General features: G+C 25.7%; 1 protein-coding gene across 1 annotated transcript in view; it reads right to left on the bottom strand.

Annotated features, from left to right (window-relative positions):
- Nucleotides 1-26,938, bottom strand: part of LOC135931640 (uncharacterized) — a 54,581-nt gene that overhangs the window by 11,427 nt on the left and 16,216 nt on the right. Inside the window, exons 3-7 of the mRNA XM_065468881.1 lie at nt 9,362-9,545; nt 8,439-8,587; nt 6,669-6,773; nt 5,009-5,178; nt 3,034-3,289 (exon numbers count right to left, since the gene is read on the bottom strand). Of these exons, the coding sequence (XP_065324953.1) occupies nt 3,034-3,289; nt 5,009-5,178; nt 6,669-6,773; nt 8,439-8,587; nt 9,362-9,545 (864 nt within the window). The remainder of the gene's footprint in view (nt 1-3,033; nt 3,290-5,008; nt 5,179-6,668; nt 6,774-8,438; nt 8,588-9,361; nt 9,546-26,938) is intronic.

Raw genomic sequence — 26,938 nt, forward strand, 5'->3', positions numbered from 1 at the left:
AAAAATGGAAAAGAAAAATCAGAGGAAAAACTGGCCTAGCTGGGTAAACCTGGAAATCCCCATTAAACGGAGAAGAAGATAGTTAAAATCTATTCTCGTCCATTTGCATATATAATAAGCATGTGCTAAACATAACCTTGGTACAATACTGATTTTTTTTAATATTAGCTCAAAATTAATGAGAGGTGATAGGAGATAGAGATCGGCAAATCACGGCTAAATTTTTAAATATAATTTCATTTTTTGTCAAATAAATTAATATATTTAATATTCTTGCAAGAAACAAGGCGCTAATAATTTTTATTTGCAGAATATTTTTTTTACAATCAAAAATAATAATAAATATTTCCATATTTCAATAAATTCGGGCAAGACTTGAATAATTTTTATTTTGGTCTGGGTTTTCGGGACAAATAAAAAAAATTCGTTTGGGAACGGACCGGGCAATTTTTTTAAAAAAAATTCGGGCTGGGCTGTGCTAGAAAATTAGACCGGATGCAGATCACCAATACTATCTAAGGTAAACTATCATCCACCCTCTCCATATTTTTTTTTAAAAAAACTAATAAATGACAAAAGAAACAAATTTTAAAAAAAACCGAGGCAGGTCGCCAAAAATTATTTTTATTAATTTAAAGCTAAAAATTAGGCAAGTCTATGTATATTTCCTTGTTCTGGGTCGTATAACTTATATAAAATTATATGGGCCGGTAAAATGAATTACGTGTTGGACCAAAAAACTTTTTCAAAAATTTTGACAGGCCGGTTTGAGTCGAACTATAATTAGACATCAATGAACTATAAATTTACTGAGAATTGAAAATATATATAAAGTTTGCCACTTGTCATTTATTTAAGGAAAAACAAAAGGCAAGTGATTGTTAGTTTGTCAAAATTATAAAGTGCAGAAAATTAAAATTAAATAATCCTCAAATAAAATATCAAATAAAATAATTAGAGAAGTTATAAAAGTCAATAAAATGGGGGAAAAAACCATTAAAAAATATTCAAAATACAAAATAATTTAAAAATTAATATATATTAGGCTAAAAAAAACATTGGCTGGGAAAATTATAAGCAAATTTTATAAAAATAAGTTAAAAGTTATTAAAATACTAAAAAAAATGGGAAAAAACCAGGATCATAAATACTCAAAAATGAGCAAAATATAAGAGTATAATCAGGGTTGGGCAGTACTATGAATACTAATCTAAGATACAGTACTCCGTATCTTTTTTATCTTTTTAATAAGATACTTAGATCTGTATCTAAGATATTTAATCTTCAAAAGAATCCTGTATCTTTTTCATTTATTGATAAAATAATTTTTATATATGATTAACCTTATTTTTTTTCAAGGATTGCTATATTAATTTCATCACTCTTTATTTCTTATGACATATTTTAAAATCAACGTAATATTTATTCTACAACTTACCAAGATAGATAAATAACAATACCAAAACAAAATAAAATTATACATTTTATACAATGTACAATATTACTATAAAGACGCCTTTAATCAAATCCAAAGATTAACATTTTAAATTATTTTAGTAGAAAAAGATAAAGTTACAGCTGAATCCAAGGAAACCATATATGGTACACTTTATTAGTTAAGTTTTGCAATATCAAACTCAATGCCTCTTGTAAGGATTCACTATCAAGTTATGGGGTAAAATACAAAGCTATGGAATGCATTTGAATGGCCCTTCAGAAAAGATAAGGGAGATAAGAGGAAATCTTTTGAAAGTTATCTGCATAACCAGTTTGAACTTGAAAAAATATTAAAAGATATTGATATTACTTATATTGGAGTACTGTAAAGTTTCAAGCCCTGCAATTGCATTAAAAAGATTAGAAGGGCAGAGCAATTCTTTTTATGGAAAACTAGTGTCTGTACTATTTGTTATTAAGAGACTTTGGTAAACTTGTAAATTAGGTTTAACACATTGTCTACCTTTATTAAGACTATCCAAGATGGTATAGGAAAAATTTTGGGAAGATTTTTTCCTATTGATGAATGAAGCATTTTTAGAATTATTATCACATCCATACTTTAAGAATGTATGAAATGAGTCAGATGATAAAAAAAATACCTTTGAAATATATTCATAATCAAACCAACCATAATATTTAACATTTAAACCAAGAATATGATGATTATTTTTCTTCTGGTTAAACAAATGTTTCTGAGTTTAATAATACAAGATTGGGCCAGAGTGGTTGAAGTAGCTTAAAAATTGTAGAATTAGGTTAGAAACACTTAATTATTACCCTATTAAGGATTTTTTTTTAAATATAATGCTGCAATACCTTAATATGCTCCAACTGGAAGGTTATTTAGTTTTGGCACAATGTTATATAGTTTAAAATGGTAAAGGTTGAAAAATTGATTTTAAAAAATAGTATTTGATTTAATAAATAAAACTAAATAAATATTTTTATATAATAATTTCTAAAAAATTAATCTTTTCTGTAATTATATACTTAAAACGATTTTAATTTAATGATAATTATAAAAAGTATCATGTATTTAGGATACTCGCATTTAGCAAAAGATACAAAAATCTTATAATTTTTTGATAATTTTTAATATACTGGTATTTGTATCTAAAATCCTTTCTTTTACAAAGAATCTTTATTGTATTTAATTCTTTTTGTTTGATAACCTGCCCAACTTTGAGTTATACTAGAGAGGGTTAGTACAACCTAAGTCTTTAGCTAATTTGTATACTTTTCGTTGTAACATATAATACTATATGATAGCCAATTTAGGTTATTAAAAAATATCACTTTAAACAAGAATTCAATTATTTAACAATCAGCTGGAAAAATTTATGTTATTTTTTTTATTAATTCAATTTATTTCAAAGTATAATATGATTTTATCCAAATTTTTAGTATGGTTATATTATATGTCAATGAATGCGTCATTTATCAATGGCTTATATAGGCAAGTAACAATTGATGCCAGCCTCACGAAAGTCAGGGAAACTAAGATTTTCAAAAAATATATATATTTTACTAAACTCGACTATAACAATATTATGGGTATCGGATCTGATTTCAAATAAATCTGGTCGCTTGTTACTCTTTGATTTGTTTGGATTCATTTTCTTCTTAGATTTGTGGGAGACGATTGCGTTATTTTTGTCGTTTCTGAATTGTATTCTTCCACTGGGTAAAACTCTAACCTTAACATTGTCTGGTAGAGTGGTTATCTCTTCGAAATTGTCAGTTTCGAGTTTAGGTTGTTTTATTCTGGGTATTTCTAAGTCGGAATAAGCTATATGGAAAAATATAATGTGTTATCATTTTCTATAAGATTTTTTTTTAAATCCAATAAAAATATTTGTTTTTTGTGTTATTAATCCCTAAGGCATATTATAATATAGTTTTCGCCCTAGCCTCCTTTCTCATCTCTTTTTAGGTTCACATGATTATACCTCTCCAACATAAAGGAAAAAATATTTTGCTTTAAGAGATAATCAAATATATTTGCTTTAAACTCTAAAATTTTTATAAAACATTATATAATAATTAGATTAGATAGTTATTATTATCATTCTATTATATTTAAAGACATTAAAAAATAGACTTAACCCTCTAATGTGTCGATCATATTTAAATAAAAATACCACAAAATACTTAATATATTTGTTAGAAAATATTCAAAGTGATATTACGAAGAGGAGAGAACACACTATTATATTAATATAAATCAGATTATTTATGAATAATAATATTTATTATATTAAATTAAATTTATAATATTTTGACATTTTATATATTAAGGATTTTGAAATATAACTTGAAATTCAAATTATATTAATTAAAATAAAGAGGGGCATGTTCTGGTGTTTGAGCTCATATCTCATATATATCTTTGTAATCTATAAGTAATCGCTTATCTATCTTCTTAATGTTAGTTCAATTTTTATCTATCAACTTTTATATCATCAAGATGTTATAAAATTTAAAAAGACTATATAACCGAATGTTAAATTTTTAAAAAATCGAGCGTTGAAAATTATCATTAATAGAAATCCTGATATCTCAAGCATTCCGCCTATTTAAAAAATTTATTGTCTACTTATTTACTTATTTTAATTCCGAATAATTAAAAATCGGACTGTCTTGGATTTAAATTCTTTAAACCCGGCCCGGATTTTATAATTATCGGGGCTGTGCCAATATTAAGTGTGGGATAGGCACCGATCAAAAAATATCGTATCGGGTCGATATTTTAAAAAAGCGATGATCCGATCTAATATTTTTATTGCTACGGGTTATTTTATGATTGTATATATTATTTTAAAATATCTAACGAGTCACATTTAGCTAATGTTATTAAACGGCTCGATTTAGCCATTTTTTAAAAACTTTTAGCTGAAAAATTTGCTAAAAGTAAATCAAATAGCTCACAGATTTTGCCTATAGGAGGCAGAAAGGGTTGGTTGGAACTTTATTGACGAAAGGCTTAGATAATAATTTTGAAAAAAATCTTGATTTCACTTTTACTAAAAATCGGCTAAATGGAGCTGTTTAACTTCACTACATTCACCAATAAACATTGCAAATATTTTAAATGAGATCATTAACTATTGGAAAATAAAAAAAGTAAAATATACTTAATCATTCGTGAAAGTTAGTTGGTTTTTTTAAAATAGAAAATATTGATATTTTTATTATATTGGTTCAAAGATAGATCGTAAATAAAAATCAAATCAGATGATTTTTTTAGTAATATCAGAAAATATAGGATCGGTGAAAATTTTCTGGATCGGCACAGTCTTAATAATTATACGACTTCAGGGGTGAACATGTTGATTCTGATATATAACATAATGAAAACTACCTTGTACCATTAATAATTCTATATTTATAGTTTTATTTTCTGTATGACTACAAAACGTTCCCAAACGCTAGAACGCTGTGTCCCCTTCCTTAGGCGTGTATGATTAAAAAAATGCATTTATAAAGAAAAGTAACAAGATAATTTTACTTAAGTCAACATATATGGGTATAGACGGTGAACCAAGTCTGCATTTGAGGTACAAACTTCGAATATTTTTCCACATACCAGGTATTTTGATGTCCAACGTCTTGATAACCTTTTTGAGATTCAAGAATATTTGATTGACTGGCATAGAAGTATGACCAAATATAAGTTCGCTATAATATTAATAATATTGGTCATAAAGAAAAATATGTTTGTCATTAATTACTTTTTTTGGAGGATTTTATAAAATCTTCCATGTTTAAAGATTTCAAAAATCCTTGAGGATTAAAAATGAAGTTTTTTTAAATGCAAAAAAAATCATGCCTGAAGCATTTTCAGATCATTAAAAAAAAATTTCTTTTTATCTTCAAGATTTAAAAATATTTGAAGATTTTTAAAAGGAGGAAAAACCCTGTTTTTATTATATAATATATTATGGATTTAGATCCATGCCCAAGTAAAGAAAAATTTAGTCATGGTATAGATGCACTTTTAAATAAAGGGTCAAAATTTAGTTATGACAAAGATTCAATTTTAATTCATTAATGAAATAGATTATTATTACTTGTTTGTATGCCGTGTGTTTGGTGTAAAATGTTTCAAATAATCCGATATGTACACACATGCCAACCTTATGAAGGTATTCATATGCATACCAATTATGTAGTAGGTGGTGTATATGTGTTTGAAAAGGTAAAAGTATGGAGAGAGATGAGGTTATTATAGGAAACTAAGCAGTAAGAGTAAGTGCGAAAAAAGAGAGTGGAGAGTAACAGCCAGAATTGAGAATGGACATCATAACTCCAAAAATAATGATGGAAACTTCAAATTTTTTTTAAAGATGATTAAATAAGTTAGTTTAGACAAATTGAGTCAAAAAATAATTTTTTTTTTAAAACCTAAAAATATATTAAAAATTAACTAAACTGGGAATATACATTATAACTCCAAAAATAATGATGAAAACTTCAATTTTTTTAATTTTATGATTTTATAAGTTAGTTTACACAAAATGTGTCAAATAATAATATATTTTTTAAAACCTAAATATATATTAAAAAATAAATAAACTGAGAATATACATCATAACTCCAAAAATAGTATGGAAACTTCAATTTTTCTAATTTTATTATTATATAAGTTAGTTTACACAAAATGTGTCAAATAATAATATATTTTTTAAAACCTAAATACATATTAAAAAATAACTAAACTGAGAATATACATCATAACTCCAAAAATAGTATGGAAACTTCAATTTTTCTAATTTTATTATTATGTTAGTTTACACAAAATTGGTCAAAAAAAAGATATTTAAAGCCAAAATATCTAAAAAAATTACTAAATTGAAATGGATATCAAACTCCAAAAATAATGATGTAAAGTATAATTTTTTTAATTTTATAATTTATATGTTAGTATCAAATAAATCAGATTCACATGTATGAATAATTTTTTATTCTTATATGCGAGAAGCAAAAATCGATTCCTTAAAAATTAAATTGTTTAAAATGTTATCCAAAATGAAAAAATTGTTATTAAATTTTTTTAAATAGACATTGATCATAAAACTTAACAAAAACAATTAATAATGTAAATATCACCTAAATCGAATTTTTTTAACACTAGTAATGACTAAAATATATTATAAATAAATAGTTACCAGCAACTTCCAGACCCCCTGATTTCACAATATGTTTTGCGAAAAGCGTTGTCGAGCTCTGTTTTTAGGTTAGTATTATCATTTAATTTGATTCCCATGGGCCATCTATTTTATTAAAATAATGTAGTAATAATACAATTAAGTTTTTACAGATTATTTTTCAAAATTCACCTTTGGGGTTATTCCATGTTAAATGAGCAAAAAAATGGGTATTTTATTTATGGAAGACTATTTACAATTTTAATAATTAGTAGGCACGTTATACATGTTCTAGTTATATTAAAAGCAAAATTTTAGCTATTAGCAATTATATTAACTGAAATAATGGGGATCAAAGGTAAAAATAATCATTTTTTAAAAACCTTATAATGATTCAAATAGTTAATTTAAAATTAAAAGCTAAATCAGTTTGAATATTAAATCTAATATTAATTATTGTAGGGGAAAAAATAAAATTATATTTTTCTTAGTATAGGTCAACTTTATTTGGAATATATTATGAGTTCCAATCTTATTTTCTATTATTTTTTTACTACTTTTCTAAATTTTCAATAATTAACGCAGCTGGGTAATTTTAAATTCCGCGAATAATGTATAAAAAACGTGTAGATGGTGCTATATATGGACATTTCAATAATTGGAGCTCATAATATATTCAAATTATGTATTTTAAAAAAAATTAATTTTAATGTTTCCCCCCATCAATTATTAACTTAGCTATTTATTAATATTAGATTTAATATTCAAACTAATTTAACTTTTAATTTAAAATTAATTATTTAACATGAGGAAAAGGTTAAAAAACCGATCTTGTACTTTTAATCCCCATTATCTCATGTAATATAATTGCGAATTGAGTCAAAATTTCATTTTTGATATAACTATAACATATAACGTTCCTACAAATTTTTATTGAAATTAAAAGAGGTTGGCCAAAAAGTGTTTGATGTGACATGGAATGACCGTTTGGATAGCTATAATATTTTGGATAACATGTAGGTAAAAAAAATATATGTTGTTTTTAGGCTCTATAAGAGAAAATTAAGATTTATATTCTAGATAATTTCCAATAAAAAATAGCAATAAATATATAGTATAAAGATCTGACTCCACAGCCCATAATAAATTTTATATGGATTTTTCGGCCTAGCCAATCCCCCCCAAAAACAATTTACACAAGTTCCAAAGCTCGAATTTTTATAGTAAAACCTAGATCTAAATACTAATATCTTGGTTGGGTTCGGCTTAAAAATTATAAAACTAGAAAAGAAAATAATTTTTTTAAATTTCTTTAGGGGATAGGACAGAGAAAATAGGGATTTATTTTTTCATTTAACTTTATAAAAATATGGGTCAAGTTTTGGTTCGAAAATAAAATTAAGGTTGAGTTAGGCTCAAGTTCAAAATAAAAGTTGCAGGGCTGTACCTGGCCCATAATTATTTTTTGCGTAGGAAAATAATAAATAAAATTATTCAAGGCTAAACTTTTTTAAAAAATATTTTAGACAAATTGACCAAGTAGTCTGGCACATAGGTCAAGTTTGTGTGAATATCTACAATATACTAAACAAATTAATCATTAATTTGATTTTATTATAACATTAAGTTGTTGTGTGTTAAAAATACTTAAATAAAACAATATTAATCATAAATAATTTTTTAATTAATGTTGAAAAAATATGACCTATTTTATTTAAAAAAAAGGTTATAATGATCTGTTTAATTATATGGTTCATAAAAATTAACACTATAAATAAATCAATGGTTAACTTTTTTCTTTTAACAAAAGCAGAACCCAATATCCTGGAAAAGTACTGAATAATGCGATGATCAGCTATAAAGAGATCATAGGACGAGGCTAATCTATTGCGAGCTTCAAAGGTTTTGTAAGAAGTTTTTAGTTGGTGAAAGGTCAGGATCTATAAAAAGTAATAAAATTAACTGAAAAAACATGACTTTATATACTGCACAAGTTCTGTGATTTATTCAAGTGAACGAATTATTAAAGATTTAAGAACATAAAATTAGATATATGAAAGACCCGGCCCAAACCATGTACATGTGATTTGGGATATTTTTCCATTATTATTGAGATGGGCTGAGTTGGGGAAAAAAATGCGGATTAGGTTGGAAATATTTTTTTACAATTTAAAAAGAGATATCAATAAATCATGATTTAATTGTATATTATTTTACGATTCAGTACTTTTTGGATTATCATACAATTAGGGCTGTGCCGATCCACAAATTTTTCAACGATCCCATACGATATAACTAAAAACCGATTCCAATATTTATATTAATTTTTATTTACCATCTATCTTTGTATCAATGCCCTAAATATATCATTTTATACTTTAAAAAAAACCAACTAACTTTCACCAATGATTAAGTGTATTTTATTTTTTTTATTTTTCATAAGTTATTCTCATTTAAAATATTTGCAATGGTTATGAATGAATGTAGTGTTGTTATACAGCTCCATTTAGTCGATTTTTAAAAATGGCCAAATCAAAATTTTAACTAAATATTATTTCCTATGCCGCTAAATACTTTGGTCAAAATTTTGAGTTAATCGTTTTTAAAATTTACTAAATCGAGCTGTCTAGCCTAACTGAATGTGACTCGTGAGAAGTTTTAAAATCCTTTTCTTTTTGAAGATAATATAACAAAATCATATATAATTTAACAACTTTTGAAAATGTATGATCACTATCATGTAATATTTTATTCTTCCAAAAATGCATTGCTTTTAAATCATCATCATAGTCATAAACATTCCTAGCATTACTATCATTATCATGAACGTCAGCTATATCAAAATTTTTGATAATCAAGCATGTCCTCATATCTCTAGAAAAGGAATAAGGTAGTTTTCTGAAAATATAAAATTTTAATTAGTCATAATTTTACTAATATTGTATATATGGATATAAATATAGAGGGAGGGACAGACAGATCTTTCCTACTAGAATTAATGTAATTTACTTAAATAAAACTATAATTTTTAAAAAATGCCTAAAATACATAAATTACTGGATGGGGTGCGCTTTTTCTCTTAAAAAAGTGCCAAAATATGACATTTTTTACAGAAAAGAAAGTGCTGATTTAAAAATAATTTGCTCTTTTGGCATTTTTAGGCAAAAACTTTTTGCTAATCTGCTAGTATTTCTAGTCAATTATCAATTCTAATTTACTATTAAATTTGCTCATTTATTATATAATTTTAGTATTATATATTAAATTTGGTCCTTTGGCCCTACATGAATGATATTTTGCTAATTTGTAATTTTGCTGATTTTCTATTAAATTTTCTGATTTTCTATTACATTTGCTCATTTATTATATAATTTGGGTATTAGCTCTTTTGGCATAGCCAAAATGGCTATAATAGGCGAAGCACCAGTAAACCAAATTAACTTCTACAATTTATGGATCTAAATAATAAGGGTTGTCATTTAAGGCAGGATCGGTATCAAAATTTTTATTGGGGTCCACCATATGAGTGGTGGATTATCTCACGAGTGGTAATGTGCATCTTATATTTTATTAAATTTGAATGGGCCAGCCTAGGTATTAAAATTTTGATATATTTTTTGATCTTAAAATTATTTTGTTTTGATTAATACTATTTGAAATTAAATTATAATATGATTCTTTTTTGTATTTTAAGAGTTGTCTAATTATAAAATATTATTAATCTATAAATAATTATAGTAAATTCACAAAAAAATTTAAACAAATTATTTATGATCTCCAAATACATAATACATCAAATATCCAAACACATTTGATTCATAAAATGGTTATTCTAGAAATAGATAGCCGTAGAGTAGAGCTAGAGATATATAAGACCTTACATGATATTGAGGAAAAATTAGATATTGACATTTAAAATATTAACCAAAAAATTTAAAGGACCAGGACAAAATTTCCGTAAAATTTTAACGGGTCAGAGCAGTTGTTGTACGAAGTTCGTTTTTTTGGAAAAAATTATGAACGGAATTCCTTTTATTTTTGAACGAACTTTGAACGTTAACGAGTTCCTTTTTTATGACGAACGCGTTCTAATTTAACGTTCGTTCAATTTTAAAAGCACTTTTTATTATTATTTATTTTATAAATTTATTAATCCGAATTTTTTATGAAAAAAGTCTTGTTTTATAATTAACTGTTTTTCCTTTTTCACATTTCAATTTTTTTAACACGCCATTATTATAGCTTATTAATTTGAATATTTTTGTTTATATTTTAATTTAATAGATTAGCATAAGCATGGATATTATTATTTCTTCATCATCGTCTGATTCTGAAAATTTAAAATCATATGAATTAACATAACCATAGCCCAAATATGATAAATATTTTACAGTGACATCCTATATTGACTAATTCAATATTTACCAAATGTAAAATATGTCCAAAAAGTATTATATCAGTTTCAAAATCTTCAAGTTTTAATTTTAAAACGGCATTTGATTGCAGTATTAATCATTTTATTTTATATAATATAACTAAGTAAAATCATTAAATTTGAAGAAAATGTGCATTTGGGCTATTTGACCCCAACAATAACGCTAGTTATTTTAAAATTAAAAAAAATTAGTGAACTAAAATATGGTCAACCATTGATAGACGCAGTATTAAATAGAATTAATAAAAGGTATTTAACCTATCACTATCAAATTACTTTTTATTTTTTTGAAGATTTGAACATATATATGAAGATCAATATATTCTTTCTGCAATTATACATCCAGTATTCAAGCTTCAAGAGCCATCAGATAAAACTTCCACAGAACGAACCTATAAAAATAAACTTAACGTTATTGAAAAAATGCATTAAAAACCCTCGATATGATAATGCAAGAACTGTTAATTATGAGATATCCTTTTTTAGAGGAGGAAGTAGAGGATGGATTGGGGAAGATAACTAATCTCAATTTTTTGAAGCAAAAGACAAAATAATAAATTTAATAAATTATCCACATTAAGAGTTGTTTATTATGTATAATCGCAATCCCATCATCTGCCCCTTTAGAGCGCGTTTTTAGTATAGCTAATGCCGTATTAACTGCCAAGCGTGTCTATCAGATGAAAATTTTTTTATAAATAAATCTTTTTATTCGCTATATTATATTGTATTTATAATTTTATTATCAAAATAAAACTATATTATTTTTTAACATGGCTAATATATTGTGTTAAAATATATAAGACATTTATTTATATTAAATTAAATTTAAAAAATATTTATCATAAAATTTTATAATAAGATTCTTTTTAGTATTTTAAGAGTTGTCTAATTATAAAATATTATTAATCTATAAATAATACAGTAAATTCACAAAAAAAAATTTTAACAAATTATTTATGATCTAATTCCAAATACACAATATAACAAATATCAAAACATTTGATTTATAAAATGGTTATTCTAGAAATAGATAGCCGTAGAGTAGAGATATATAAGACCTTACATGATATTGAGGAAAAATTAGATATTGACATTTAAAATATTAACCAAAAAATTTAAAGGACCGACAAAATTTCCGTAAAATTTTAACGGGTCAGAGCCAGCAAAAAAATTATCAGGCTTGGATAGCTGGACAAACATTTAATTAATGGGCTGGACCAGGAGCGAAAAAATAAACAGGTTCAAAAGTGCATTGTTATCTGATAACAAGAGTATTACAAAAAATAAAGTATCCATTTAAATATAATTAATTTAATGTTTATTTGATATCATTTCAAAAGCATTTTATCTCACCCTAAAGATTATTTAACACTGATCACTAAGAAGTTTGATAATATATATGAATTTATATAAAGAATACAATTCTAAAAAATTCCAATATAATTAAAATAACTTTAAATATTCATAAGCGAGAATTAGTAAATAAACGCTAAAAATATTAACATAATAAATAATTAAAATGAATTATAAAATTTAGATTATAGATTAATTCTAATATTATTGGAAAAAAAATATAATATTAGTAAATCACAGTTATATAAAGTCATTAATATTTGCTGTATTTTATTGATTGAGACCAAGTTCCCTTTTAGTGTCAACGTTATAGTTGGGAGCAAAATAGCCTAAGTCTATCTTATGCATAGGAAATTCAATTAGGGGGGTTCGGTCATTGAGAGTATAAAGCTGAGATAGCTGCATTTTATTATGTTTATGGCTAACTTAGACGTAATGTTGTTAAAAGTCGAGTTCTTACGACTTGCGACTCGAGTGGTAGTCGTAAAAAACGGCTCCGAAACAAGCCGATCAAGGAGCCGCATGTAGTCGGCTCGCTTAGTCGACTCGCTGGGTCTGCTCAATTTTTTGTTTTTTTTATAAAATCTGGTAAATTAAATTTTGGATTACTGATTTAATGAGTACAAAATTATAATAAGAATATTCATGTCGTAACTAAAAATGGCCCAAGACCAGAATTCGGCTTCAAGGGTTATATACCTAATTTTTATAACATAAAAATATAATTAATGTTGTAAAGATGTTAAATTAAAATTTCAGTGAAGATGTACTAGATAAGTGACAATTGTCAATCGTTGTTTTTAAAATTTTTCGAATTTTTTTGACGTAAATGGGCTAAAATAAGCATTGCTAACATGTTTAAATAAAATTTTAGCGAAGATTTACCCTAGATAAGTGACAATTAATCGTTGTTTTTAAAGTTTTTCGAATTTTTTTGACGTAAATGGGCTAAAATAAGCATTGCTAACATGTTTAAATAAAATTTTAGTGAAGATGAACCCTAGATAAATGAAAATTGTCATAATCGTTGTTTTAAAGTTTTTGAATTTTTTTGACGTAAATGGGCTAAAATAAGCATTGCTAACATGTTTAAATATAATTTTAGTGAAGATGTACCCTAGATAAGTGACAATTGCCATAATCGTTGTTTTTAAAGTTTTTCGAATTTTTTTGACGTAAAAGGGCTAAAATAAGCATTGCTAACATGTTTAAATAAAATTTTGTCAAGATGAACCCTGGATAAGTGACAATTGTCATAATCGTTGTTTTTAAAGTTTTTTGACGTAAATGGGCTCAAATAAGCATTGCTAACATGTTTAAATAAAATTTTAGTGAAGATGTACCCTAGATAAGTGACAATTGTTTTTAAAGTTTTTCGAATTTTTTTGACGTAAATGGGCTAAAATAAGCATTGCTAACATGTTTAAATAAAATTTTATTGAAGATGTACCCATAAGAGACAATTGTCATAATCGTTGTTTTTAAGTTTTTCGAATTTTTTTGACGTAAGTGGGCTAAAATAAGCATTGCTAACATGTTTAAATATAATTTTAGTGAAGATGAACCCTAGATAAGTGACAATTGTCATAATCGTTGTTTTAAAGTTTTTTTGACATAAATGGACTCAAATAAGCATTGCTAACATGTTTAAATAAAATTTTAGTGAAGATGTACCCTAGATAAGTGACAATTGTCATAATCGTTGTTTTTAAAGTTTTTCGAATTTTTTTGACGTAAATGGGCTAAAATAAGCATTGCTAACATGTTTAAATAAAATTTTAGTGAAGATGAACCCTATATAAGTGACAAATAATCGTTGTTTTTAAAGTTTTTCGAATTTTTTTGACGTAAATGGGCTAAAATAAGCATTGCTAACATGTTTAAATAAAATTTTAGTGAAGATGAACCCTAGATAAATGAAAATTGTCATAATCGTTGTTTTAAAGTTTTTTGAATTTTTTAGACGTAAATGGGCTAAAATAAGCATTGCTAACATGTTTAAATATAATTTTAGTGAAGATGTACCCTAGATAAGTGACAATTGTCATAATCGTTGTTTTTAAAGTTTTTCGAATTTTTTTGACGTAAATGGGCTAAAATAAGCATTGCTAACATGTTTAAATAAAATTTTAGTGAAGATGTACCCATAAGAGACACTTGTCATAATCGTTGTTTTTAAAGTTTTTCGAATTTTTTTGACGTAAGTGGGCTAAAATAAGCATTGCTAACATGTTTAAATATAATTTTAGTGAAGATGAACCCTAGATAAGTGACAATTGTCATAATCGTTGTTTTAAAGTTTTTTTCACATAAATGGACTCAAATAAGCATTGCTAACATGTTTAAATAAAATTTTAGTGAAGATGTACCCAATATAAGTGACAATTGTCATAATCGTTGTTTTTAAAGTTTTTCGAATTTTTTTGACATAAATGGGCTAAAATAAGCATTGCTAACATGTTTAAATAAAACTTCATTGATGATATACACTAGATACAGGGTTTCCCATTCAAAAAAGGAAAATCGTAATTTTTTTAAAATTTCTTGTCAATTTTTCTTAAACTTTTATTTATTTTTGTTATTTTTTTTAAATTTATTTCTAAATTTTTGCGATTTCTTTACGTTTTTTTTCTTACTGTATCTTTTCTCAATTTATTTCTAACTTTTTGCGATTTTCTTTTCTTTTTTCTTACTATATCTTCTCTCAATTTATTTTTCTTAAATTTATAAACTTAGGTCCATTTTTTTAACAATTCTTTTCGTTTATTTTCATCATACATAAAGATACATATGATTCTTTCATTATAATCTTTTACATACATTTTTAACCTTTACAATCTCGTCATTTTTAATCTTTATTTTTTTGACCTCTTCTCATTTTTGATAATTATTTTTTTAAATTTTATTTAATTCTTCTAAATTTATAATCAATTGTTTAGCAATTTAAATTATATATGTTTAATATTAATTAGTTTATTTAAGTAATTTCAAAAATGCAATACATTATATTAGAGAAAATATATAGTTATAAATATTATAAAATTTATATAACGCGATTTATATTTAATGTTTTTAGCAGACAATATAATTACAATTGCTAAATTATAAATTAATCGTTTGGTTTACCTTAACTGTAATACCAAACGATATTTAAATTAATAAAAAATAATCATTTTTAAATAACGCATTAGAAAATTTTATTATTTAAAACAATAGGGAAGACAGAATAAATAAAATAATTTTTTTTATATATTTTCATAAATATTAATTCGAGTTATTTTTGTACATTATTATAATATAAAGTGTAGGTTATTTTATAAATAAAGATTATATATAGTAAAAAAAATGCGTATTTTTAAATTTATAAATTAGTTTGATCAAAGTCAGATTTACAATAGATGGTTTTAACTAAATGGTCTTTAATAAACAAAATTATATGTACTAGGATTTTGTAATGAACTAAACTAGCAAAAATAATTATCAAAAATGAGAAGAAAAAAATAGAGAAAAGGTCAAAACTAAAGATTAAAAATGACGAGATTGAAAAAATTAAAAATGTATGTAAAAGATTATAATGAAAAAATCATAAAAAGAATATTGGTATAATGAAAAAAAAACGTAAAGAATTGTTAAAAAAATGGACCTAAATTTTTAAATTATTTTTAAAAATACAAAAGAATTATCAAAATGAGAAGAAAAATAAATTGAGAGAAGATATAGTAAGAAAAATAGAAGTAAAGAAAATCGCAAAAAGTTAGAAATAAATTGAGAAAAGATACAGTAAGTAAAAAATCGTAAAGAAATCGCTAAAATTTAGAAATAAATTAAGGAATAACAAAAATAAATAAAAGTTTAAGAAAAATTGACAAGAAATTTTAAAAAAATTACGATCTTCTTTTTTTGAATGGAAAACCCTGTATCTAGAGTACATCTTCACTAAAATTTTATTTAAACATGTTAGCGATGCTTATTTAGCCCACTTGCTTTAAAAAACTTCAAAAATAACGATTATGACAATTGTCGCTTATCTATGGAACATCTTCACTAAAATTTTATTTAAACATGTTAGTAATGCTTATTTTAGCCCATTTACGACAAAAAAATTTGAAAAACTTTAAAAACAACGATTATGACAATTGTCACTTATCTAGGGTACATCTTCACTAAAATTTTATTTAAACATGTTAGCAATGCTTATTTTAGCCCATTTACGTCAAAAAAATTCGAAAAACTATAAAAACAATGATTTTGACAATTGTCACTTATCTAGGGTACATCTACATCTTCACTAAAATTTCATTTAAACATGTTGGCAATGCTTATTTTAGCCCATTTACAGGTGTGATTGTATTTGTACTGTTATTCTTAAGTTTATTTCTAGGTTCTCCACAATGCTAAATAAAAGTTAAATTAACATAGCCAACATAACCCTTCCATAATAAAGTTTTATTTAATCGGGCATGGGCTTTTTACCCCTCCTCTTATTAACCCGTGAGCATTTAAGTTAGTGACTATGCTTCTTGCGGGCACAAGTAATTGCGGCCTGCCCAAAAAAACGTGGATGATCCACTTGATTATTTTTCAAAAAATTAAAAAACTTTAAAAACAATGATTATGACAATTGTCACTTATCTATGGTACATCTTCACTAAAATTTTATTTAAACATGTTAGCAATGATTATTTTAGCCCATTTACGTCAAAAAAATTAAAAAACTTTAAAAACAACGATTATGACAATTGTCACTTCTTGGGTTCATTTTCGCTAAAATTTTATTTAAACATGTTAGCAATGCTTATTTTAGCCCATTTACGTCAAAAAAATTCGAAAAACTTTAAAAACAACGATTATGACAATTGTCACTTATCTTGGGTACATCTTCACTAAAATTTTATTTAAACATGTTAGCAATGGTTATTTTAGCCCATATACAAAAAAATTCAAAAACTTTAAAAACAACGATTATGACAATTATCACTTATCTATGGTACATCTTCACTGAAATTTTAATTTAACATCTATACAATATAAATTATATTTTTATGTTATAAAAATTAGGTGTATAATCCTTGAAGCCGAATTCGAATACGACATGAATATTCTTATTACAATTTTGTAATCATTAATCATTAACCCAAAATGTAATTTACCAGATTTTATAAAAAAACAAAAAAATTGAGCAGACCCAGCGAGTCGACTAAGTGAGCTGACTATACGAGCCGACCAATGCGGCTCATTTAGTCGACTCAAAGTCGTTTTATCGACTAGAAACTAGGCTCGAGTCGTAGCTAAGTCGACTCGGCTTAGCTGTTTAACAACACTACTTAGACGTAGGTATAATCCTTCGTTGGGATCCTCGGTCCTAGCAGATATCCTTTTCCCGCTCTTTAAAGAAGGCCAGTGCATGAGAGCCGAACGATGTTAAAGTCGTGGCAATAAGTGGTAGGAATGTATAATTATCAGGAAGCCATGGCGAATATTTAGCGAGTTTATTCGTCTCGGTGTCTAGTATAGCATGGCGAAATCCATCAAACCCGGGTGAGGAATCGCGTTTGAAGGAAGAACAGCCTTTTTAACGTCGCTTGTGATATAAGTGGCTGCAATTAGAGGAGCTTCTGGGTAAGGTGATATTTCGTTTTTAAGATCGTGTGAGTGGTGTTATTTAGGAGAGCCTGATAGGTTGCTTGATCGTAGGGAGCCAGCTTATTGCCAGAGGTGACGCCTGGCGGATTTAACATTCAGGGTATCTAGTTTTTTAGATATTAGCCTGGCCTGGTGAGTAAGTCATTTTTGTGATTTTTATTTTTTATCTGTGTCATCACTCTTAAAAGATGTGGAAATGTGATTGATGGGTAAGGGGTAGATAGTTGCACTTTTAATTTGTTGGGTCAGGGATTTTTTGCTGGCAGGATCAGGAACTTGAAATGTAGTAAAGGCCCAGATTGGGAACACTTTATTTTATGGTTTTGATGAGATAGTAATAGCCCCAATTTGGTTACTTTAATAAGTTTATTACATAATGGGCAGTTATATTTGGTAGGAGCTGTACTGAGGTCTGCTAGGTTCATGAATTGGAAATATTTACCAGATTGAGGGTGAAGGTGAATATCATTATTGTTAAAATTCACAATTGTGTTTATGGCTAAATGTATGTATTGTTTTGTAAATTAAAATTCATGCAAGTAGAATGTGATGAAATTTATGTTGACAGTTACCATCAATTCATTTGCTAATAAATTTAAAACTTTCTATATAAAATAGTTCTATAATTTGATTTTCTGTACTCAAATGAGTTTATTATATCTATATGAGATCATGATATGAAAGCTTTAATTGTAAAGATGGTTTCATAATGGGGTAATTTATCTATATCATTAATAACAGCAATATTGCATTGTAGGATTTGTGATGGAGGAAGGAATACTGATGGTGAGTGGAACCAGAGTGTGTATACTTGAACACCTATATGCAATCGAGCAGTATAATAGGTCTCAAGGAGGGCAAAGGCCCTTATTTAACATTCGAGTTTGTGATCATTTGGGTGATTGTGTTATTTTGGAATTCAAATTTATTTGATTGAAATGATTTATAAGAATATGTATGATATTAAATTATTAAATATTAATATAATGTTAAGTTGTTTTTAACTGACTAATATATATTTTGAGCTTAATTGTTTATTAGCTTTAAAAAATAAACAGATGTAAATATTATTAAACTATTATTATAATTACATATATAAGCCTAATAAATATGAATGATTCAGAAAAGAGTTCAATCCCAAAGGTAAACATGTAATTAACTTATATCCAGAGAGTGGTTTAGTCACCAAAGAGCAATTAATCTGATAATCTAGATTAAATAATGTTTGGTTAGCTATCCAAATCTCCTTGAATCCATTATTTATCCCTGTCTGATGGAAAAGACTAGATGGCATTTAAAATATTCTTTGATTTAGAGGAAAACATATTTGGTTTCACGTGTCTCCTAGATCACTCCAACCTAAACATTGACTAGATATGACAAAAAAGTAAAAAATCAGAGAGTATCATGACTTTAAGATTTTCATTTCATCCCAATAGTTATTGCAAATGGGTACTTAGATCTCCTAGGCTATATATTTTTTAAGATTTTTTTTACCAAATCAATGGGAATCATGAATTCTTAGATAGCTTAGTGTGCTATTTTTAAAAAAAAATTAATAGCGGAAGCTTGCTACTAATTTAGCTTTCAATTTTATATTATAAATGCACATAAAAATGATTAAAATAGATTTATAATTAATTCTAAAATCATAATTTTATTATTTAATTTAATTTTGAAATATATATTTAAAAATATGCATTTTAAATCTAGTTTTTAAAATAATTAAAAATTTTAAATGTCGACAATAGAGATAATATTGAAGATAATTTTGGTACAGGCCATAGCGACAAAGTAATTTCCTTGGAAAATGATAATATGGAATTTTTTCCTAAATTCACAAAATATTTTAATCATAATAAAAAAAATAAACACGGTATAAATTTCGATGTAAGATGTGCCAGAAAGGTTTATTATCAAACAAGATTAGTAGCTCCAACTTGAGAAAACATTTAAAGATAATATTTCAAACAAATTTAATATCAATGTGTATCCCAATTTTTAATATTTAAAATATAATTTGAATCAAAGCTGTATCTATAAGTTCTAAATGAGTTTAAGGAAAGTTGATTTTCTGGTCCAGTCCAAAAATGGTATGTAGTGTTGCGTAATCGGCTAAAAACTATGCCTAAGCCTAACAAGGCCGCCTAAAAATCGGCTAAACTCTTTAGGCTTAGCCAAAAAATCGGCTAAATCTAATTAGGCTTAGTCCTAAAATCGGCTAAAACTAAATTAATCGAAAATTCTGCATCGGCTAATCGCCCGTCAGCATTATGTAAGATATGCCTAGCATTAATTATTATTTATTTATTATTGGTAAAATAATTTATTTTATTTATTTAATGTTAAATTTTATTATTATCTACAAATAAACGTTATATTATGAAATGAAAATAGATTTATTTATTTAATGTTTTTTTAATAAAAAAAATGGCTCACTGAATCACGGGGAAATTTTTGATATTATTTTTATAAAATAATAAATAAATGATCATCTGCATTTTGGTGGAAATTTTTATCATAATTCATTAATTTTACAAAAAACGGAGTATAATAAAAAGTTTAAAAAAACTTGTGAAAATTTTCATAATTCTTTAATTTCACAATAAAAACAAAACATGTTCTATGAAGTTATTAAGTTATGACTATTAAACAGTGTCGTAGGCATGCCCCCCCCCATGAAAAATGAAAAAAAAATATTTTTTTTTAATTTTAATTTAATAAATTCTTAATAAACGCTTGATTTTTATGTTTTAAATTTATTATAAATAATAATAGATATACACATTTGATTTTTTTTTATATTTATTTTTGGTTTGCAGCTATTTCACACCACCCAAAAAAATGGAGTTATAAACGTATCATGATATTGACTCAAAAAATCAAAAAAAAAACTAAAAAAATTTTGTCCGACCAGATTCATCGAAAGACAAGAGTCGGTGAAACTCTTTATTGAACTATATGATGTTGTCTTTGCAGCACTAAAATTTTATATATCAAGCAAGGAAAAAGATTCAGCAGATGCCGAAAATCTTTTGCAGGCTATTATTAAGCCACAGTTTTTAATTTCAATTCAATGTGTTCATTTTTTATTTAATTATACATATGATTTTAGCAAAATGCTACAAAAAATTGATTTGGATTTAAGGGAGATTATGAATAGAGCAAAGGATATTGGTAAAATATTAACAAATATCAGAGAATATGGATGAAAAATTTCATGAAATAATATGAAAAAGTAAAGGAGATTGCTAATATGTTTGGAATTGAAATTTTTAAACCTAGAGTAGTCTCTAGACAATCCAATCGATCAAATATTGATGCATCTACGATTGAGGATTTTTATAAAATAAACATTTTTATTCCCCTTATTGATACATTTTTATTTCAATTAAAAGAAAGATTTATTAGTCATAATTATATTTTAAAAAGCTTTTATTTTCTTTTGCCGGTTGAGTCTAAACTGTTGATTACACTTGAAACATGAGAGGATATTAAAAAAATCTCAGAGTTTTATGCTGATGATTTAGTAGTTTCATATGATAAGTTACTTTTTGACAGAATAGGGTATTCTTTGAGACCAAAAAAATGCTCTGCAGGCCCTTTCCCTGTGTAATTGCATTTTAGATTCCCTGCCTAATATCAAAACATTATTAATTATTTTAGCTACCTTGCCAATTAGTACCTGCACTAATGAAAGGTCTTTTTCAACTTTAAAAAGGTTAAAAACCTATATAAGAAACACAACCGGTGAAAAACGTTTAAATGGATTAGCCCTATTGAATATTTATAAAGAGATTATTTTAGATAAAAATTTGATTCTAGATGAATTAGCGAAATCTCAGAGAAATGTAGATCTCTCTTTTTAATTTCAAAGCAATAAAATTTTATTAGTTTTAATATATAATCAATTTTTTTTGTAAAAAAAGTATTATTTATAAGATAATATCATCATATTTTTTTAAATACCATTATTTGCATAAGAATTACACATATTTTATATAATTGTAAAAAATTACTTTTTTAAAATAGTCTTTATACATTATAATTTTTAATATTAAAATCTGTATTATATAAAATATCAACATTTTGAAAATATTTTAATTAGTAAAAATATATACATGATTAAATAAAGGAATTTAAAATATATAATAAAATACCCTAAAATTTTGTTATATGAAAATATAAAACAATTTTAACAAATCCAAAAATATAAGCAATTATGTGTTCAAAAAAATGGGAGGTTTGGGAGGCGAAGCCCCTCCAAAAAAATTTTTTAGCCACCCCCCCCCCTTATGATAAAATCCTGGCTACGCCACTGCTATTAAATCAAATACTAAATTATTAATCAATTTTTTAGAATAAATTTTTTTTGGTGAAAAAGGTTGATATTTCAGAGAAGAAATAGTTATTTTTAGATTTATAAAATAAAAGTAATCACTTGTTTAATTTGGGGCATTGTTGGGTTTGAAATTGAATGACCCATAAAATTAAATATAATTTAATTGATATTTATATATATATATATATATATTTATATATATATATATATATATATATATATTTATATATATAATATATATATATAATATTGTTTTCAGTTATTATAATTTTATTAAAATTGTATCGCATAAATTACAAACAATAAAATAGTAAGGTCTATTAAATCAAATATTAAATAATTAATCGACTTATTAGAATAAAAAATTTCTAGTGTAAAAAGGTTAATATTTCAAAAAAGAAATAGTTATTTTTAGATTTAAAAGTAAGCACTTGTTTAATTTGGGCATCGTTGATATAATATTGTTTTCAGTTATTATAATTTTATAAAATTGTATCGCTCAAATTATTAAAATACCAAATTAGACAATTTATAGGTCCGTGAAGTTGGCCCCACAATTTTTGATTTTCAATGGTTTATCAGTTGGTGTGATTAGTACCCGATTTGTACCATCACCGTTTTTGAGATATTCAAAGAACAAAATAAGGGGCCAGCTTCACGACAGCCCCCCCCCTCCAACTTTTGAACTTAAAAATAAAAAGTGAATAGGTCGATAGAGAATGATTTGTACCGTTTTCAGTTCGATTTGTACCATCACCGTTTTCCAGTTATTGACCGAAATATGGCGCCAAAAATAAAAAACACTCAAAATTTATTTATTTTTTAAATTTTTTAACGTACAACGGTAGAGAATTTTTTTCTCTTCTTAATGATGCCTCAAATTAAGCTTTATCTTCATTATTTATTTCGGAAATCAAATTTTAAATATTATATTATAGCGTGAAGTTAGCCCTCTCCCCCCCCCCCCCCGATATTCAAAATTTGAGATTTTTCAAATTTTTAAAACGGGATTGATTTGTACCCGATTTGTACCGTTTCAAACTCGATTTGTACCATTACCGTTTTCCAGCTATTGACCGTTAAAGATATAATGCCAAAAATAAAAAACACTCAACATTTATTTTTTAAAAAATTTTTTAACGTACAACGGTAGAGAATTTTTTTCTCTTCCTAATGATGCATCAAATTAAGCTTTATCTACATTATTTATTTCGGAAATCAAATTTTAAACTTTATATTATAGCGTGAAGTTAGCCCCCTCCCCCCCCCCCCCCAATATTCAAAATTTGAGATTTTTCAAATTTTTAAAACGGGATTGATTTGTACCGTTTCATACTCGATTTGTACTATTACCGTTTTCCAGCTATTGACCGTTAAAGATATGGCGCCAAAAATAAAAAACACTCAACATTTATTTTTTTAAAAAATTTTTTAACGTACAACGGTAGAGAATTTTTTTCTCTTCCTAATGATGCCTCAAATTAAGCTTTATCTTCATTATTTATTTCGGAAATCAAATTTTTAACCTTATATTATAGCGTGAATTTAGCCCCCCCCCCCAATATTCAAAATTTGAGTTTTTTCAAATTTTTAAAACGGGATTGATTTGTACCCGATTTGTACCGACTTGTATCGTTTCAAACTCGATTTGTACCATTACCGTTTTCCAGCTATTGACCGTTAAAGATATGGCGCCAAAAATAAAAAACACTCAACATTTATTTTTTTAAAAATTTTTTTAACGTACAACGGTAGAGAATTTTTTCTCTTCCTAATAATGCATCAAATTAAGCTTTATCTTCATTATTTGTTTCGGAAATCAAATTTTAAACCTTATATTATAGCGTGAAGTTAGCCCCCCCCCCAATATTCAAAATTTGAGATTTTTCAAATTTTTAAAAAGGGATTGATTTGTACCGTTTTCCAGCTATTAACCGTTAAAGATATACGCCAAAAATAAAAAACACTCAAAATTTATTTTTTTTTAAATTTTTTAACGTACAACTGTAGATAATTTTTTTCTCTTCCTAATGATGCCTCAAATTAAGCTTTATCTTCATTAATTTTTAAAAAAATAAATTTTGAGTGTTTTTTATTTTTGGCACCATATCTTTAACGGTGAATAGCTGGAAAACGGTAATAGACAAATCGAGTTTTAAACGGTACAAATCGGGTACAAATCAATCCTGTTTTAAAAATTTGAAAAATCTCAAATTTTGAATATCGGGGAAGGGGGCTAACTTCAAGCTATAATATAAGGTTTAAAATTTGATTTCCAAAATAAATAATGAAGATAAAGCTTAATTTGAGGCATCATTAGGAAGAGAAAAAAATTCTCTACCGTTGTACGTTAAAAAATTTAGAAAAATAAATAAATGTTGAGTGTTTTTATTTTTGGTGCCATATCTTTAACGGCCAATAGCTGGAAAACGGTAATAGTACAAATCAAGTTTGAAATGGTACAAATCAATCCCGTTTTAAAAATTTGAAAAATCTCATTTGATTTCCGAAATAAATAATGAAGATAAAGCTTAATTTGAGGCATCATTAGGAAGAGAAAAAAATTCTCTACCGTTGTACGTTAAAAATTTTTTTAAAAAAATAAATGTTGAGTGTTTTTTATTTTTGGTGCCATATCTTTAACGGTCAATAGCTGGAAAACGGTAATAGTACAAATCGAGTTTGAAACGGTACAAATCAATCCTGTTTTAAAAATTTAAAAAATCTCAAATTTTGAATAGGTTTAAAATTTGATTTCCGAAATAAATAATGAAGATAAAGCTTAATTTGATGCATCATTAGGAAGAGAAAAAAATTCTCTACCGTTGTAAGTTAAAAAATTTTTTAAAAAAATAAATGTTGAGTGTTTTTTATTTTTGGCGCCATATCTTTAACGGTCAATAGCTGGAAAACGGTAATGGTACAAATCGAGTTTGAAACGGTACAAATCGGGTACAAATCAATCCCGTTTTAAAAATTTGAAAAATCTCAAATTTTAAATATCGGGGGGGGGGGGGGGTAACTTCACGTTATATTATAAGGTTTAAAATTTGATTTCCGAAATAAATAATGAAGATAAAGCTTAATTTGAGGCATCATTAGGAAGAGAAAAAAATTCTCTACCGTTGTACGTTAAAAAATTTTAAAAAAAAATAAATTTTGAGTGTTTTTTATTTTTGGCGCCATATTTTCAACGGTCAATAGCTGGAAAACGGTGATGGTACAAATCGAACTGAAAACGGTACAAATCATTCTCTATCGACCTATTCACTTTTTATTTTTAAGTTCAAAAGTTGGGGGGCTGTCGTGAAGTTGGCCCCCCATTTTATTCTTTGAATATCTCAAAAACGGTGATGGTACAAATCGAACTGAAAACGGTACAAATCGGGTACTAATCACACCAACTGATAAACTATTGAAAATCAAAAATTGTGGGGCCAACTTCACGGACCTACAATTTATATCTATATTGTTAAAATTAAAATATGACTTCATTCTACCAGATCAAACAATAAAAAGAATAAAAAATAAATAATGTTAAAAATTTCCCCGTGATACAGTGAGTTACCAAAAAATGATATGCTGTTATTGTAATGTAATATTATTTTTTTACAATTTATTAGTGTGTTTCACGCCCAAAATTTTAAACAATAAGAATTTTAAATCTTTGTTTGAGGAATTCTTTTGTGAATTTTATTATAAACAATCTTCTAAGCTAGGTGAAATCTTTTATAATTTTTTTTTATCATTTTTTGTAAAATTATCGATTTTAAGTATAGTAAAAGTGTGTTTTTTTCTAAATAATTTTATATGATATTTTAAATGATAATATGACAATTGTCACATTCCTTATTTTCTAAGATTTTTGAAATTTTTTGACACAAAAGGGTAAAAATATAATTTATATTGTAAAGATATTAAATTATAAATTCAAAGAATATGTTCCTTGGAAAAATAACAATTATCATAATCGATATTTTTAAACATATTAGATCTTTTTTGATTCTAATGGGCAAAAATATGTATTTTTAACATGTTAAATTAAAATTTCAATTGAGATTACCATATAAAAAAGACAATTATCATAATCGTGTTTTTTATTTTTTTTGACGCATTTGGGCAAAAATATAAATTGTTAACATGTTAAATTAAAACTTGAAGATGTACCATAGAAAAGTGACAATTATCATAATCGTCATTTTTAAAGTTTCTTGAATTTTTTTGACGAAAATGGGTTAACATTAGTATTGCTAGCATGTTTAAAAAACTTCAGTGAAAGTGGTCCCTAGATAAGTGGCAATTGTCATAATCGTTATTTTTAAAGTTTTTTGATTTTTTTTTGACGCAACTGGGCAAAAATATAGATTGTTAACATGTTAAATTAGAAATTTAGTGAAGATGCATCAATGATAAGTGATTATCATAATTGTTATTTTTAAATATTTCTGAATTTTTTTTGACGCCAATGGCTAAAAATACTGATTGTAAACATGTTAAATTAAAATTTCACGAAGA

The sequence above is a fragment of the Gordionus sp. m RMFG-2023 genome, chromosome 1, assembly GCF_954871325.1.
Source record: "Gordionus sp. m RMFG-2023 chromosome 1, tfGorSpeb1-WG-v2, whole genome shotgun sequence".
Taxonomy (NCBI): Eukaryota; Metazoa; Nematomorpha; class Gordioida; order Chordodea; family Parachordodidae; genus Gordionus; species Gordionus sp. m RMFG-2023.